Source organism: Erithacus rubecula, assembly GCF_903797595.1.
Source record: "Erithacus rubecula genome assembly, chromosome: 2".
NCBI lineage: Eukaryota > Metazoa > Chordata > Aves > Passeriformes > Muscicapidae > Erithacus > Erithacus rubecula.
The window spans coordinates 1295371-1311443 of NC_136685.1; the positions used below are offsets into that span (position 1 = coordinate 1295371).

A 16073-nucleotide genomic window follows, 5' to 3' on the forward strand; every position below is an offset into this window, starting at 1 on the left:
TCTGGTGTATCCGGAATTCAAACAGATCCAGAAATTCCGATGGATCCAGGAATTGTGGTGGATCCATGAATTCCAATGGATCCATGAATTCTGATGGATCCAGGAATTCAAACAGATCCAGGAATTCTGGTGGATCCAGGAATTCAAACAGATCCAGAAATTCCGATGGATCCAGAAATTCCAATGGATCCAGGGATTCTGGTGGATCAGGCACCTCTGGGCGGGGTCGCAGGGGGATCCTTTGCGCTTCCGGGATTCGGGAATTGCCGGATCCGCGGCGCCGTCGCCGAGGCCGCTCATGGTGGGATCCTACGGAGCACCTGGGAAAGAAAAAAAAATGGGAAAAGGGTCAGGAATTCCCAGGAATTTTGGATTCAGAGGTTTTCCTGGAATTCCCAAGATTTTGGGTTCCTGGGATTCTTCAGGATTGTGGATTTTGGATTCTCAATATTCCCAGGGATTTTTAGGGATTGCTGGGTTTGGGATTTTCGGGATTCCCATGGATTTTGGATTCCCAGGGATTTGAGATTCCCAGGGATTTTTGTTTCCTGGTAATTCCAGGGATTTGAGATTCCTGATATTCCCAGGAATTTTGGTTTCCTGGAATCCCCAAATATTTCACATTCCAAGTGTTCCCAGGGATTTTTGATTCCTGATATTCCAGGAAATTTTGGATTCCCAAAATTCCCAAAGATTTCCGATTCCCAATATTAACACAAATTTTGGATTCCTGGGATTCCCAGGGATTTCCAATTCTCAACGTTCCATTGGATTTTGGATTCCTTCAGATTTTAGATTTCCCTGGAGTTTGGATTCCCAAGATTTCCATGGATTCCTGGTATTCCCATGAAATTTGGATTCCTGGAATCCCCAAGGATTTCACATTCCCAGCATTCCCATGGATTTTGATTCCCAGGATTGGCAGAAATTTTGGATTTTCAGTTCTAGATATTCCCAGGGATTTTCAGTTCCTGATATTCCCAGGGATTTCAGATTCCCAGGGATTTCAGATTCCCAGGAATTTTGGATTCCCAGGATTCCCAAGGATTTTTTGAGTCCCAGGATCCTCAGGAATTTTTGGAGCACTGAGGGAAGAACAGGGAATGCACCAAACCCAACCCAGCGGAACCCAACGGAACCAAACCCAACCCAGCAGAACCAAACCCAACCCAAAGGAACCAAACCCAAACCAACGGAACCAAACAGAACCAAACACAACACAACAGAACCCAATGGAACCAAACCAAACAAACCCAAACCGACAGAACCCAACAGAACCAAACCCAACCCAACCGAACCAAACAGAACCAAACCCAACCCAAGAGAATCCAACAGAACCAAATCCAACCCAACAGACCCCAACAGAACCAAACCCAACCCAACCGAACCAAACAGAACCAAACCCAACCCAACAGACCCCAATGTAACCGAACCCAACCCAAGAGAATCCAACAGAATCAAACCCAACCAAACCCAACCCAATGGAACCCAACGGAACCAAACTCATCCCAGTGGAACCAAACCAAATGAAATAGAACCCAACAGAATCAAACCAAACCCAACAGAACCCAACAGAACTGAACTGAGCCCAAAGGAACCAAACCCAACTCAAGAGAACCCAACAGAACCAAACCCAACACAACAGAAGCAAACACAACTAAGCCCAACCCAATGGAACCACATCCAACCCAAAAGAACCAAACCAAATGGAACCAAACCCAACCCAATGGAACCCAACAGAATTGAACTCAACCCAAAGGAACCAAACCCAACTCAAAAGAACCCAACAGAATCAAACCCAACCAAACCCAACCCAATGGAACCAAAATCATCCCAACGGAACCAAACTCAACCCAACCCAATGGAACCCAACAGAATTGAAGTCAACCCAAGAGAACCCAACAGAACCAAACACAACCAAAGCCAATGCAACAGAACCCAATGGCAACCAACGGAACCGCATTCAACCCAAAAGAACCAAACCCAATGGAACCAATCCAACAGGACCCAAGAGAACCCAAGAGAACCAAATGCAACCAAAGCCAACCCAACAGAACCCAATGGAACCCAACGGAACCCAACGGAACCCAATGGAACCACACAGAACCAAACAGAACTGGAAATGATGAAACCAAATCAAACCAAACTGAACAGAACTGAATGGAACCAAATGGAACCAAACAGAACTGAAAACAACCAAACAGAACCAAACCAAACCCAACCCAATGAACAGAACCCAAGAGAATCAAACCCAACCCCACAGAACTGAACAGAACTGCACAGAACTGAAAACAACCAAACAGAACCAAACCAAACCAAATCCAACCCAACTCAACCCAACAGAATCCAAGAGAACCTAACCCAACCCAACGGGACCAAAGGGAACCAAACAGAACTGAGAACAGCCAAACCCAACCCAACTGAACCCAACCGAACTGAACCAAACCCAACTGAACCAAACCAAACCCAACCCAACTGAACCAAACCCAACTGAACCAAACCAAACCCAAACCAACCAAATGGAACCAAACAGAACTGAGAACAGCCAAACCCAACCCAACTGAACCCAACCCAACTGAACCCAACCCAACTGAACCCAACCAAACCCAATCCAACTGAACCCAACCCAACTGAACCCAACCCAACTGAACCCAACCAAACCCAATCCAACTGAACCCAACCCAACTGAACCCAACCAAACCCAGCTCTACTAAACCCAAACCAACCAAACGGAACCAAACAGAACTGAAAGCAGCCAAACCCAACCCAACTGAACCAAACCAAACCCAACCTAACTGAACCAAACCAAACCCAACCCAACCAAACCCAATCTAACCAAACAGAAACAAACAGAACCCAGTCAATTCCAACCAAACCCAACTCAACCACACCAGAAGGAACCAAACCAAAGCACGAGGTCACAGACCAACCACACCACTGGTGATGGCCCAAAGTAGCTGGCAGTGACCCAAACCAACCAAACCCAACCAAACCAACCAAAACTGACCAAACCCAACCAAACCTGACCAAACCAACCAAACCCAACTAATCCAAACCAGTGGTGAGGAACCAAACCCAACCATGAGGTGATCAACCAAAGCTCGTGGTCATGGTCAAAAACCAACCAAACTAAACCAAACCCGACCAAACCAAAGCAAACCAAACTCAACCCAACCAAATCATCTGGATATGATCCAAACCACATGGTTACGAATCAAGCCAAACCCTGAGGTGGTAAACCAAACCAAACCAAACTCAACCAAATCCAACTCAACCCAACCAAACCCAACCCAACCCAACCAAACCCACCCAAACACAACCCAACTCAACTCAACCCAACCAAACCAACTCAACCCAACCTAACCAAGCCAACCCAACCAAACCCAACAGGACCAACCCAACCAAACCATCTGGGGAGGAACCAAGGCACTGGTGATGGAGCCATCCCCTTCCCAAATCCTCTCTGAGAAGGAATTTTGGGAATGAGGACAAAAAGCTGGTGAAAAAACTAGAGAAAGCAGGAAAAAGTACAGAAAAGCAAGGTGAAAAAAGACATTAAAAAGTTGGAAAAAACCAAGAAAAAGAAAAAGTGAGGAAAAGTGGGAAAAAGTTGGGGGAAAAGCAAAAAAAAAAAAGGGAAAAGCAGGAAAAGTTGAAAAAGCTGGGGGAAACCTGTGAAAAAAGCAGGAAGTAGCTGGGAAAACAGGAAAAAATAGGGAAAAGTGGGGGAAAAAGTTGGGAAAAACCTTAAAAAATCAGGAAAAAAGTGGGGAAAATTTGGGAAAAAACAGGAAAAATAGAGGAAAATTGAGAAAAACTGGGGAAAAGTTGGGAGGAAAGAAAAAAGTGGGGAAAGTGGCAAAAAAGAAGGAAATAGCAGGAAAAACTGGGAAACTGGTGAAAAGCAGGAAAAATAGGGAAAAAGTGGGAGAAAAAAGCAAAGAAAAAAACAAGGAAAAAATGGGGGAAAAAATGGAGCAAAAATAAGGGGAAAAATGGGGAAAAATCTATAAAAAGTGAGGAAAAATACAGAAAAGTTTGGAAAAAGTGGAAAAAAGTTGGAAAAGCTGAGAAAAAACAGGAAAAAACAGGAAAAGAATCGAGAAAAAGTGAGGAAAAGTGGGGAAAAAGGAAATAGCAGAAAAAAATGGGATAAATTGGGGAAAAGCAGGAAGAAAAGGGAAAAAGCAGGAAAAAGTGGGGGGAAAGTGGGGAAAAGCAGGAAAAACAGTAAAAAAAAGGAAAAAAAAAACGGAAAAAAACAGGAAAAATTGAGGAAAAGTGAGTAAAACAGAAAAAGTTGGGGGAAAAGTGGGAAAAAGTGGGAAAGGTGGGAAAAGTGGGGGGAAAAAAAGAAATAACAGAAAAAAAGGCGAAAATTGGAGAAAAGTAGAAAAAAGGAAAAAAGTAGGAAACAGTAGAGAAAAGCAGGAAAAAAGAGAAAAACTGAAAAGTGAGAAAAAGCTGGAAAAAAAGAAGAAAAAATCAAGGAAATGTAAGAAAAACTCAGGAAAAGTTGGGGGAAAAGCAGAAAAAAGTGGGAAAATTGGAAAAGTGGGAAAAAAGCAGGAAATAGCAAAAAAAATGGAAAATTGGGGGGAAAAATGAAAAATTGGGGAAAAAAACAGAAAAAAGGAAGGAAAAGCAGATTTCAATGGAAAATTCCCTAAAATTCCTGGATCTGGATCCAAAATCCTCATGGAAAAGGAAATTCCCCCAAATTCCTGCATCCAATTTTGGCTCCTCCCACATTTCTGGGATTTCCATCCCAAATTTTTTGGGGGGACAAACCAAAATGGGGATAAAATGTCCAGGTTGGAAAGATAAAAATATTTGGAGAAAAATGAGAAATCTTTGGAAAAAAATGATTTTTTTTTGTCTTTCAATCTCCTTGGGCCCCTCCCGAATTCCGGAGGCGCCGGAATTTGCCGAGCAGGTTCGGCAACATTTTCTCTGGGTGGAGCCAAATTCCCTGGAGGCTCCAGGGAAAAAACTTCAGAATGAGGGAACCCAAAAAATCTCCAGAATTTTGGGAATTCCCAATCCTTAAAAAAAAAATATTCCAGGATTTTTTTTGTGGGGAAAAGCAAAAATTCCCAAATCCCAGCGGGAATTTTTTTTCCGGTAGGTTTCGGTTTCATGATCAACCCCAAGAAGGAATTCCAGGTTTTTCAAGCACATTTCCAATTTTTTTTTTTTTTTCCACTTGGGAGATTCCCAAAAAATGGTGTGAAAAGAGTCAGGAATTCAGAATTGTCAAATTTTCAGGCCAATCCCAATTTTCCCATGGAATATTTTGATTTTCCATTAGAATTATTCCAATTTTCCATCAGGATTGTCCCAATTTTCCTATGGAATTATCCAAATTTTCCATCAGGATTATCCCAAATTTTCCTATGGAATATTTTGATTTTTCCATCAGAATTATCCCAAATTTTCCATCAGAATTATTCCAATTTTCCACCAGAATTATCCCAATTTTCCATCAGAATTATCCCAAATTTTCCTATGGAATTATCTTGATTTTCCATCAGAATTATCCCAATTTTTCATCAGCATTATCCCAATTTTCCACCAGAATTATCCCAAATTTTCCTATGGAATAACTTGATTTTTCCATTAGAATTATTCCAAATTTTCCTATGAAATATCCCAATTTTCCATCAGAATTATCCCAATTTTTCCTATGGAATATCTTGATTTTCCATCAGGATTATCCCAAATTTTCCCCAAAATTCCCAACAAATCCCAGAATTTCCATCTCCAATTTCATCCCACCAAACCCAGCTGGAAAAAATTCCATTTTTTCCTTCTTTTTCCCCAGGAATTCCCAAGAATTCCAGGATCCCTGATCCACAAATTTCCAAATTTTTTTCTGATTTTTTTCCTTCATTTCCAAATAATTTTTCCTTCCATTTAAAGAATTTTCCATCAAAACCAGAATTCTCCAATTTTTCCCTCAAACCAAATTTTCCACCCACAACTCCCAAAATTTCTTGAGGTTCTTCCCACATAAAAATTCCAAAAAAAAAAAAAAATTCTTGGAATTCCATCCCAATGGAATAATTTGAATTTTCCAGAATTTTTCACACTCTAAGAAGTCCTAAAAATTGGGAAATCCAAGGATTTTTTTGCTGTCAGGAATTCCTGATTATCTTATTCAAAAAAACCTCCAAATTTAGAAAAAAAATCCTTGGAAAAATAAGAAAATCTTGGGGGAAAAAATGATTTTTTTTTCCAAAAAAAAATGGAAAAGTTCCAAACTTACCTGGGATTTCTGGAGATGAAAGATGGATCATGGGAAATCTGGAATTTTCCAGGAAAATCCTAAAATCTTGGGAATTCCAGGGCTGGGAATTCCATGGGAATCTCAATTCCCTGCAGAGGAAAAAAAAAAAAAATTTGGATTATTTTAGGAATTATTTTGGGATTTTCCAGGTTTTTTTGTTTGGTCTCAATCCTAAAAAATTCCAAGAGAAAATGGAATTTTTCTGAGATCTAATTTCCTGGAAATGAAAAAATTCCATGAAAAATGGATGGGATTTTTTTTTCCTCAAAATTTCTGGATTTCTTCTTTTTTTCCCCCAAAATTCCTGGATTTTGCAGTTTTTCTCATGAATGATCCCAAAAAATTCACAGAGATCCCAGAAAAAATCACCAAGATGCCAAAAAAAAGTCACAAATATCCTGAAAAAAAATCCCCAAAGGTCCCAAAAAAATCCAGAATATGCTGAAAATACCCAGAAATATTCCCAAAAATATCCATAAAATATCCAAAAAAATCCATACACATCCCAAAAAATCAACACAAAGATCCCAAAAAAATTCACAAAGGCCCCAAAAAATCCCAAAATATCTCCAGAGCTCAACAAAATATCCAGAAAAATTCAGAAAGATCATGAAAAATCCACAATTAAAAAAAAATTTTAAAAAATCCACCACAAATAAATTTAAAAATAAATCCCCAAAAATTCCCCCAAAAAAACAAAACAAAAAAATCCCCTGAAAAATCCAAAATTATCTCAAAGAAATCCCAAAAAAATCCCCAAAAATCCCAAAATATCTCAAAAAAATCCAAAAAATATCCAAAAATCTCAAAGACTTTGAAAAATCAACCAAAATCCCAAAAACCCCAAACAGATTTAAAGAAAAAATTTAAAATCCAAAAAAAAAAAAAAAAAATCCAAACAAAATCCCCCAAAAAATCTGAAAATTTTCTCCAAAAAGTCCCAAAAAATCTCAAAGATCCTGAAAAATCCACCAAGTTCCCAAAAAAATCCCCCAAAAAATTCCTACCGAAAAATTGAAAAAATAAAAAAAAATCCCAAAAATCCTGAAGTATCTCAAAGATTCAAAAAAATTATTAATATCCCAAAACTCCTACACAGATTTTTTTTAAAATCCCAGAAAATAAAAAAAAATAAAATTCCAAAATATTAAAAAAAAAAAAAAATCCCAAAAATAAAAATCCAAGAAAATCTCCCCAAAATATCTGAAAGATCCCATAAAGTTAAATTTAAGAAATCTCAAAAAATCCCAAAGAAAATCCCAAAAAAATCCCAAAAAATCCCCAAATTCCTCAAGGATCCTGAATAATTCCCATTAATCCAAAGTAGGAACTGAAAATTCCCAGATTTTTTGGGGGAATCACAAAATTCCCAATTTTATTTTTGTTTTTTAATCCAAAAATTCTCAAAGTTTTTTTTTTGGAAATCTGAAAATTCCAGGAGCAAAATTTCTTCCAGAATTCATCAGATTCATTCCCATTTAAAAAAAAAAGGAAAAAAAAATTGAATTCCTGGAATTTTTTCCACCAAAATTCCAGATTTTTTCCATCAAAATTCCAAAATTTTTCCCACCAATTCAAAAAAAATCTGGATTTAGGGAATTCTGGAAAATATTTTTCCCAGATTTTTCTGGAGTTTTTTTCCTGAATTTAAAGAAATTTGGGATGCTCAGAGCAAAATCTGGAATTTGTGGAATTCTGGGAAAATCAGCTCTGGGAAATCCAGGAAAATTCCAGAAATCTGGGGAAAAAATAGGAAAAAACTCCAGGAAATTTGGGAAAACAGAAAAATTTGGGAAAACTCCAGAAAATCCTGGAAAATTCAAGAAAATTCCAGAAAAAAACTCTGGGAAATCCCAGAAAATTTGGGAAAACTGAAAAATTTAGGAAAAAATTCCAGGAAAAGCTGCAGGAAATCCTGGAAAACTGGAAAAAAAAAATCTGGAAAATGTTCCAGGAAAACGGGAAAAACTTCAGGAAATTTGGGAAAATTGAAAAATTTGGGAAAATTCCAGGAAAAGCTGCAGGAAATTGGAGGAAATGTCCAGGAAATCTTGGAAAACTCAAGAAAATTCCAGAAAAATTCTGGGGAAACTTCAGAAAAAATAAAACAGGAAAAATTCTGAGAGAATTCCAGGAAATTTGGGAGAAGTTTCAGGAAAACTCCAGAAAATCTGGGAAAAGCTTCACGTAATTCAGAGGAAATTCCAAGAAAATTCCAGGAAAATTCCAGGAAAACTCAAAGAAATGGGAGGAAATTCAAGGAAATCCTGGAAAACTCAAGGAAATTCCAGAAAAATTCCAGGAAAACAGGAGGAAATCCAAGAAAAATTATTGAAAAAACTCCAGGAAATTTGGGGAAAATTCCAGGAAATCCAAATGAAATTCCAGAAAAGCTCCAGAAAAATTCTGGAAAAGCTTCAGGAAATCCCATCTGGGAATTCTCTCCTAAAATAAAATAAAATAAAATAAAATAAAATAAAATAAATAAAATAAAATAAATAAATATAAATATAAATATAAATAAATAAAATAAAATAAAATAAAATAAATAAAATCCAAAATAGAATAGAATAGAATAAAATAAAATAAAATACAATAAAATAAAACAAAACAAAAAACAAAACCAAACAAATAAAATAAAATATAAAATAGAATAAAATAAAATAAAATAAAATAAAATAAAATAAAATAAAATAAAATAAAATAAAATAAAATAAAATAATCCCAAAAAAAGGGAAATCGAAGGGGAAATTTCCTTAAAATCACAGAATTCCAAGAATTCCTGGAATCACTTTCTGGTTTTTCCAAGGATTTGCAGGAATTTTTCTCAAATCAATTTTTTTTTTCAGATTTCCAAAATTCCCAAAAGTTTAAACTTTTCCAGCATTTGGAATTCTTAAAATTCCCAAATTTCCATGGTGAGAATCACAAAAATTCAAGATGGGAAGAATCCAAAAATTCTTTTGGAAATTTTTTCATCCAATACCCAAAATTTGGGAAAAGCTCCTGGGAAATTTTCAAGGGGTTGGGATCAGCTGAAATTCCCAAAATTCTGGGAAAAAATTGGAAAAAATGTTCAGAATTCCCCAAAAAAATCCTGTCTGGGAGCAAAATTCCCAATTTTTCATCCAAATTTTCCGGGATTTTTGGTGTTTTCAGACAAATTTTCCAGGGAATTTTGTGGTTTTTTTTTCTTTCCCAACAAAACCAATTTTTTTTTTTTTTTCCTGGAATTTTGGGATTTTTTTTCCAAATTCCCTTTGGAATTTTCAGCTCTTCAGCAGCCACAAAATTCTCAATTTTGGGGAATTTCTGGAATTCTTGGAGCTCTTTTCCTTGATTTTTTTTAAAATCCACAGAATTTTTTCATTCCCAAAATTTTCTTCCTCTGAAGAAATTCACCCCAAAAAATTGGGATAAACTCCATGAAAAAATTTGGGATAAATCCATGGATTTGGAATCTCTCAAAATTCCAGATGGAATTCCAACAAAAAATGGGAAATTGGGAATGTTGGGGGAGAAAAAATTGGGAAAATTCCCAAAAAATTTCAGATGAAAAGAAGGAAATTTGAGAATTCTGTTCCCAGTCTGGATTTTTTTGGGAATTCTGAACATTTTTCCCATTTTTTCCAAGATTTTTGAGGAATTTCATCCCAATTCCTCAGGATTTTCCAGGAGTTTTTCCCAAATTTTAGGAATTGGATGGAAAAATTCCAAAGGAATTTTTTTTAATTTTTAACATCCCAAAATTTTTGTGATTCCAGCTGGGAACAAAATGGGATTTTCCCCTGGAAATTTGGGAATTGCTAGAATTTCAACAGGAAAAATTCCCAATTTATAATTAAATTATAATTTCCATTTATAATTCTGAGAAATTCCAAATCCATGGATTTATCCCAAATTTTTTCATGGAGTTTATCCCAATTTTTCAGAATTTTGGGGAGATTTCCTTCAGAGAAAGAAAATTTGGGAATAAAAAAATTCTGTGGATTTCAAAAATCAGAGAAAAGAGCTCCCAGAAATTCAAAAAATTGGGAATTTTGTGACCCCTGAGGAGTTGAGAATTCCAGGGGAAATTTGGCAAGTGCAGGGCAGAAAAAAATTCCCAAAATTCCCAAAATTCCAGGGAAAAGAAATTTTGGTTTTGTTGGGAATGGGGAAAAAATTTGGATCCACAAAATTTCCTGGATCTCATTTTTTCCCCCACTTTTTTTGGGAAACAAAAAGATTTTCTCCATTTTTCCCTGAAATTTTCTGGATTTCCTCAGTTAAAAAAAAAAAAAATTAAAATCCCTGGATTTGCTCCATTTTTCCATGAAATTTGTGGAATTTCCTTCAATTTTTCCTTAAAAAATCCCCAAATTTCCTTCATATAAATAAAAAATAAAAATAAATCCCTGGATTTTCTCCATTTTTCCCTGAAAATTCCTGGAATTTCCTCTGTTTTTCCCAAAAAATTTCCAGAATTTCCCATATTTTTCCATTAAAATCTTGGAATTTCCTCCAATTTCCATGAAAATCCTGGAATTTCCTCCATATTAAAAAAAAAAAAAAAAAATCCAGGAAATTTCATCTATTTTTCCACACAAATCTTTGGATTAGTTTCATTTCTTTCCATGAAAATCCCAGAATTTCCCCCATTTTTCCATGAAAATCTTTGGATTTGTTCAATTTTTCCATGAAAATCCTGATTTCCTCCATTTAAAAAAAAAAAAAAAAAAAAAAGTCCAGGAATTTCTTCCATTATTCCAAAAAAATCCTGGAATTTCCCACATTTTTTCTATTAAAATCTCTGGATTTCCTCCATTTTTCCATGGAAAAAATGGAATTTTTCCCATTTTCCCATGAAAATCCTTGGAATTTCCACCCTTATTCCAAAAATCCTGGAATTTGCTCCATTTTTTCCTGAAAATTCCTGGATTTCCTCCATTTTTCCCCAAAAAATCCTGGAATTTTCTCCATTTTTCCCTGAAAATCCATGAAAAAACTCCACAAAATCCCACAAAAAATCTCTAAAAAAATCCACATTTTCCCACTTTTTTTCACACACAAAAAAAATTCAGAAATTTCCATCCCAATCCCAGAAATAAAAGGGAATTAAAATTCTCTTTTTTTTCCTCCCCTTTGTTGTGTCCCTCTTGGAATTATTTTGGGGAATTTTTAAAGGCTTAGAAAAATTAGAAAAATTGGAATTTTTGGACTTTCAATGATGATTCACAGTTTTGGGGGTTTTTTTTCAGATTTTTTTTTTCTTTAAATTTCCCAGGTGATCCAAGAAAATAATTCTGGAAAATTGAGAGCAGAGAAAGAGAAAAATTTGAGGAATTACAGAAAAACTAGGGAAAATAAAGACAAAAAATTTGGGGAATTGTGGAAAACTGATGGCAGGGGAAAGGGAAAAAATTGGAAATTATGGAGAAAATAGGGCAGGGGAAGGGGAAATTTGGAAATTCTGGAAAATTTAGGGTAAGGATGGGAAAAAATTGGGAATTTTGGAAAAATTAGGGTAGGAAAAGGGAAAAAAAATGGGGAATTTTGGAAAAATTAGGGCAGGGAAAGGGAAAAAAATCAGGAATTTTGGAAAAATTAGGGTAGGAAAAGGGGGAAAATTGGGGAATTCTGGAAAATTTAGGGCAGAAAAAGGGAAAATTGCAAAATCTGGAAAATTGAGGGCAGAAAAGAAGAAAATTTGGGGAATTCTGGAAAATTTGAGAGTAGAGTAGGGAAAATAATTGGGAATTCTGGAAAAAATGGGGCATGGAAAGGGGAAAATCGGGGAATTCTGGAAAAGTGACGGCAGAAAAAGGGAAAAAAATGGAAATTGCAGAAAATTGAGGGCAGAAAAAGGGAAAAATTGGGGAATTCTGGGAAATTGAGGGCAGGGAATAGGAAAAAAATCAGGAATTATAGAAGAATTAGGGCAGGGAAAGGGGAAAAATTGGAGAATTAAAGAAAATTGAGGGCAGGGAAAGGGGAAAAAAATTGGAATTCTGGAAAATTTAGGGCAGAAAAAGGGAAAAAAATTGGGAATTGTGGAAAATTGAGGGCACAGAGGTCCCTCATAGGAGCAATTCCCGATGCACCTGGCTTGGGAATGCTGCTCCAGAGGCACCTGGAAGTGTGGAATTCTCCTCTCCGGGAGGATTTTAGGGCTATTTCGTGGATATTTTGGGATATTTGGGGATATTTTGGGGTATTTCGGGAATGTCACCCTCACACAAAGCGGTGCCACCTCCCCCCCCCCCTCAGGGCTCATCCCCACAGCCGGGGGCGGCGGTGCCATTTTCCAAAAAAAAAAAAAAAAAAAAAAATTAAAAATAAAAAAAAATTAAAATGAAAAAGAAGCTGGGAGTGAGGAGAGGTATTAAGGGGAAATAAGGGGAAGGGGAGCGAGGTGGGAGTTTTGGTGATCAAGTTACGCGGCGAGCCCGGGGGTGGCTGAGGGAGGGAGGGAGGGAGCGCGGGGTCCCTGAGGGGGGAGCGATGGCGGAGGGCGGGATCGCAGCGAGGGGAGGGGACGGAGCGAGGGAAGCAGCGAGCGAAGGAAGGAGAGAGAGAGAGAGAGAGAGAGAGGGGGAGGAGGAGGAGGAGGCCGCCATGGCCGGGGAAGGAGCGAAGGAGCTGCGAGCTGCTTCCCTCGCAGCCCCGTGACAGCGGCGGCGGGAGGCGCGGGGGAGCGAGGCGGGCTGAGCTCCGCCGCGGGGCCCCGCTCGAGCTGCACTCACCTGCCGCTGACAGGGCCGAGGCCACAGCGGGCAACGCCACAGCGACTCCCGCGGCCGCGGCCGGGCCGGGCCGGGCGGAGCGGCGGCGCCGGCGGCTTGCGGGAGGCGCGGGGAGGAGAGCGGAGGGAGGTGCTGGCGGCCCCGGCTCCGCTCAGGGGATCCCCCCGCGCCCGCCGGGGCCCCTCGGGCTGGGCGGCGCGGAGAGGCTGCGGGGCTCCGGCTTCGGGCTCGCCGCGATCCTCCCTCCCCTCCTCCCCGGCGGGACGGGGCGGAGCTGGGCATGGAGGACGAAGGGGGCGGTGGCGGCGGAGCTCCGCTGGGGATGGATCCTCCTCCTCCTGCTGCTGCTGCTGCCCTTCCTCCTCCTCCTCCTCCTCCGCTCTGAGGCCGGGGCCTGCGAGCTGCGCCGCGCCGCCGCCATCTTCTACCGGCTGGGCCGAGCTGCGGGCCCGGGGCAGGACGGGGACCGGGACGAGGGAAGGGGACGGGGATGGGGAAGGGGAAGGCGGCGCCATGTTGGCGGCTGAGGGGCTGCGGCCGCGCCCGGCCCGGGGATCGCTGCCCGGTGCTACCGCTGAGCCGTCAGGCCCGGGACCCTTCCGGAGCCCGCTCGGTGTCCTCAGCCCCGGGAGCCTCCCGGTGCTACTGCTGTGCCTTCAGGCCCGGGAGCCTCCCGGTGCCCGCTCGGTGCTCTCAGTCCCGGGAACTTCCCGGTGCCCGCTCGGTGGCCTCAGCCCCGGTGCCAGCGCGGTGCCCTCAGTTCCTGGAGCTCCCCGGTACCGCCGCGGTGCCCTCAGCCCCGGTGTCCCCTCACCCCTGGGATCTTCCCGGTGCCCTCAGCACCGGTATCCCCTCGGTGCCCTCATGTCCGGGAGCTCCCGGTGCCACCGCTCTCCCCTCAGCCCCGGTGCCCGCTCGGTGCCCCCAGCTCCGGGAGCTCCCCGGTGCCCTCAGGAGCTCAGGATCCCCGGGACCTTTTCGGTGCCCGCTCGGTGCCCTGAGCCCTGGGATCTTCCCGGTGCCCTCAGCATCGCTGTTCCCTCGGTGCCCTCAGGATCCCCTGCGCCTTCTCGGTGCCCGCTCGGTGCCCTCATGTCCGGGAGCTCCCGGTGCCCTCAGGAGCTCAGGATCCCCGGGACTTTACCGGTATCCCCTCGGTGCCCCAGCCCCGGTGCCCTCAGTATCCCGGGATTTTCCCGCTGTCCCCTCGGTCCCCTCAGTATCCCGGGATCTTCCCGGTGCCCTCAGCCCCGCTGTCCCCTCAGTATCCCGGGATTTTCCCGCTGTCCCCTCAGTATCCCGGGATTTTCCCGGTGTCCCCTCAGTATCCCGGGATTTTCCCGCTCTCCCCTCGGTTCCCCGGCCCCGCGTGTCCCATCCCAGCCCCGCTCCCGGCGCTGCCTCAGCCAGGGCGGAGTTTTCCCCCGAAATTCTGGCATTTGGGAACGGTTCAGGTGAGGATTCAGCTTCAATCCCATCCCAGGGTGCTCCAAAATTTCCAAGGATGCTCCCAGAGATTCCCTGGGAATTCTTTCCCAAATCCCATTTTCCTGCTTTTCCCAGGGAATTCCTTCCATTCCCAGTTCTCCCAGCCTGGGATTGGATCCATCCCCATCCCCACTCCTCTCTGGGAAAGAATTTTGGGAATTCACTGGAAATTCCCTTTTCCATCCCCAAATTCCATGAAAATCTCTCAGTGAGTGTCCTGGATCCCAGAATCCTGGAATGGTTTGATTGGAATCCATGGATTTCAATCCCATCCCATTCCAATTCTGCTATCCCAGGCTGCTCCAACCTTTCCCAAGGATTCTCTGGAAATTCCACCTTCACATCCCAGAGCAAGATTTTTTTCCCAAATCCCACCTAAATTTCCCCCCCAATTTCCCCAATTCCAATTTACCTGAGCAGGATGGAGCCGACCTCACCTGGATCTGCTGCTCCTTCTCCTCCTCTCTTCCCAATTTTCCCCTTTCCTTGGGGGTGAGTTGTTTGCCTCGATATTCCCAATGGGAATATTCCAGAAAAACAAGTGGGATTTGTAAAGCCCAGGTGAAGGCAGCGTTGGGAATTCACCTTCCAGCAACACCTGAGCCCAGGTTTTGGCTTTTCCCAGGAAAATCTGTTGCCAGGTGGGATTCCCAGAGAAGCTGTGGAGTGTCCAAGGAAAGTTGGAAAATTCTAGGATGGTGGGGTTGGGATGGGATTGAAATCCATGAACCCCAAACCATTCCGGGATCCAGGACACTCAGGAGGGATTTTTATGGAATTCAGGGATGGAAAAGGGAAGTGAGACCGTTCCTGGAGTCCGAATTTCCCAAAATTCCTTCCCAGAGAGGATCAGGATGGGGATGGATCCAACCCCAGGCTGGGAATGGAGGGAATTCCCTGGGAAAAGGGAGAAATGGGATTTGGGAAGGAATTCCCAGAAAATCCCTGGGAGTGTCCAAGGAAATTTTGGAGCATCCTGGGATGGTGGGAAGTGTCAGGATTGCACCAGGATGGCAAAAAAAATTCTGATTTCCAACCCCTCCCTTTTATTTTTTTTCCCAATCCAACTTTTTTTTTCTGAGGTGTTTTTGCAACCAAAACTTCCTGGGAAGGGAAAATTCCATGAAAAGTTCTGCTGGAAAAACAGGGATTGGATGGTAGGGGGAAAGGGAGGAGATGTCCTGGATGGTGCTGCCCTCTGCAGAGATTCCCGATGGATGCACGGGGTGGGAAAAGGGAAAAATGGGGAAAAAAGGGAAAAGGGGAAAGGGAAGAAAAGGAGAAAAAAAGGAAAAGGGGAAAAAAGGGAAAAATGGGGGGAAGGGAAAAAAGGGAAAAGGGGAAAGGAGGAAAGGAGGAAAGGAAAAAGGGGAAAGGGAAATGAAAGGGGAGAAGGGTAAAAAGGAAAGTGGAAAAGGAAAAAGGGAGGGAAAGGTAAAAAAGGGAAAAGGAAAAAAAAAAAGGAAAAAGGGGGAAGGGAGAAAGGGAGGGATTTAGGAAAGGGAAGGGATTTGGGAAGGAATTTAGGGAAGGGATTTAGGGATTGGATTCAGGAAAAGATGGGAAGGGAA

At 41.6% G+C, this 16073-nt stretch overlaps 1 protein-coding gene across 1 annotated transcript; it reads right to left on the reverse strand.

Annotated features, from left to right (window-relative positions):
• Positions 1–206: 206 nt before the first annotated feature.
• LOC306798304 (uncharacterized protein) lies at positions 207–13529 on the reverse strand (the record flags this gene model as incomplete). Its single annotated transcript, XM_079298281.1, has 3 exons — positions 207–320; positions 6269–6378; positions 13015–13529. 3 exons carry the CDS (start codon positions 13527–13529, stop codon positions 310–312), a joined length of 636 nt encoding a protein of 211 aa, XP_079154407.1. The 3' UTR covers positions 207–309.
• Between the last annotated feature and the right edge of the window lie 2544 nt (positions 13530–16073).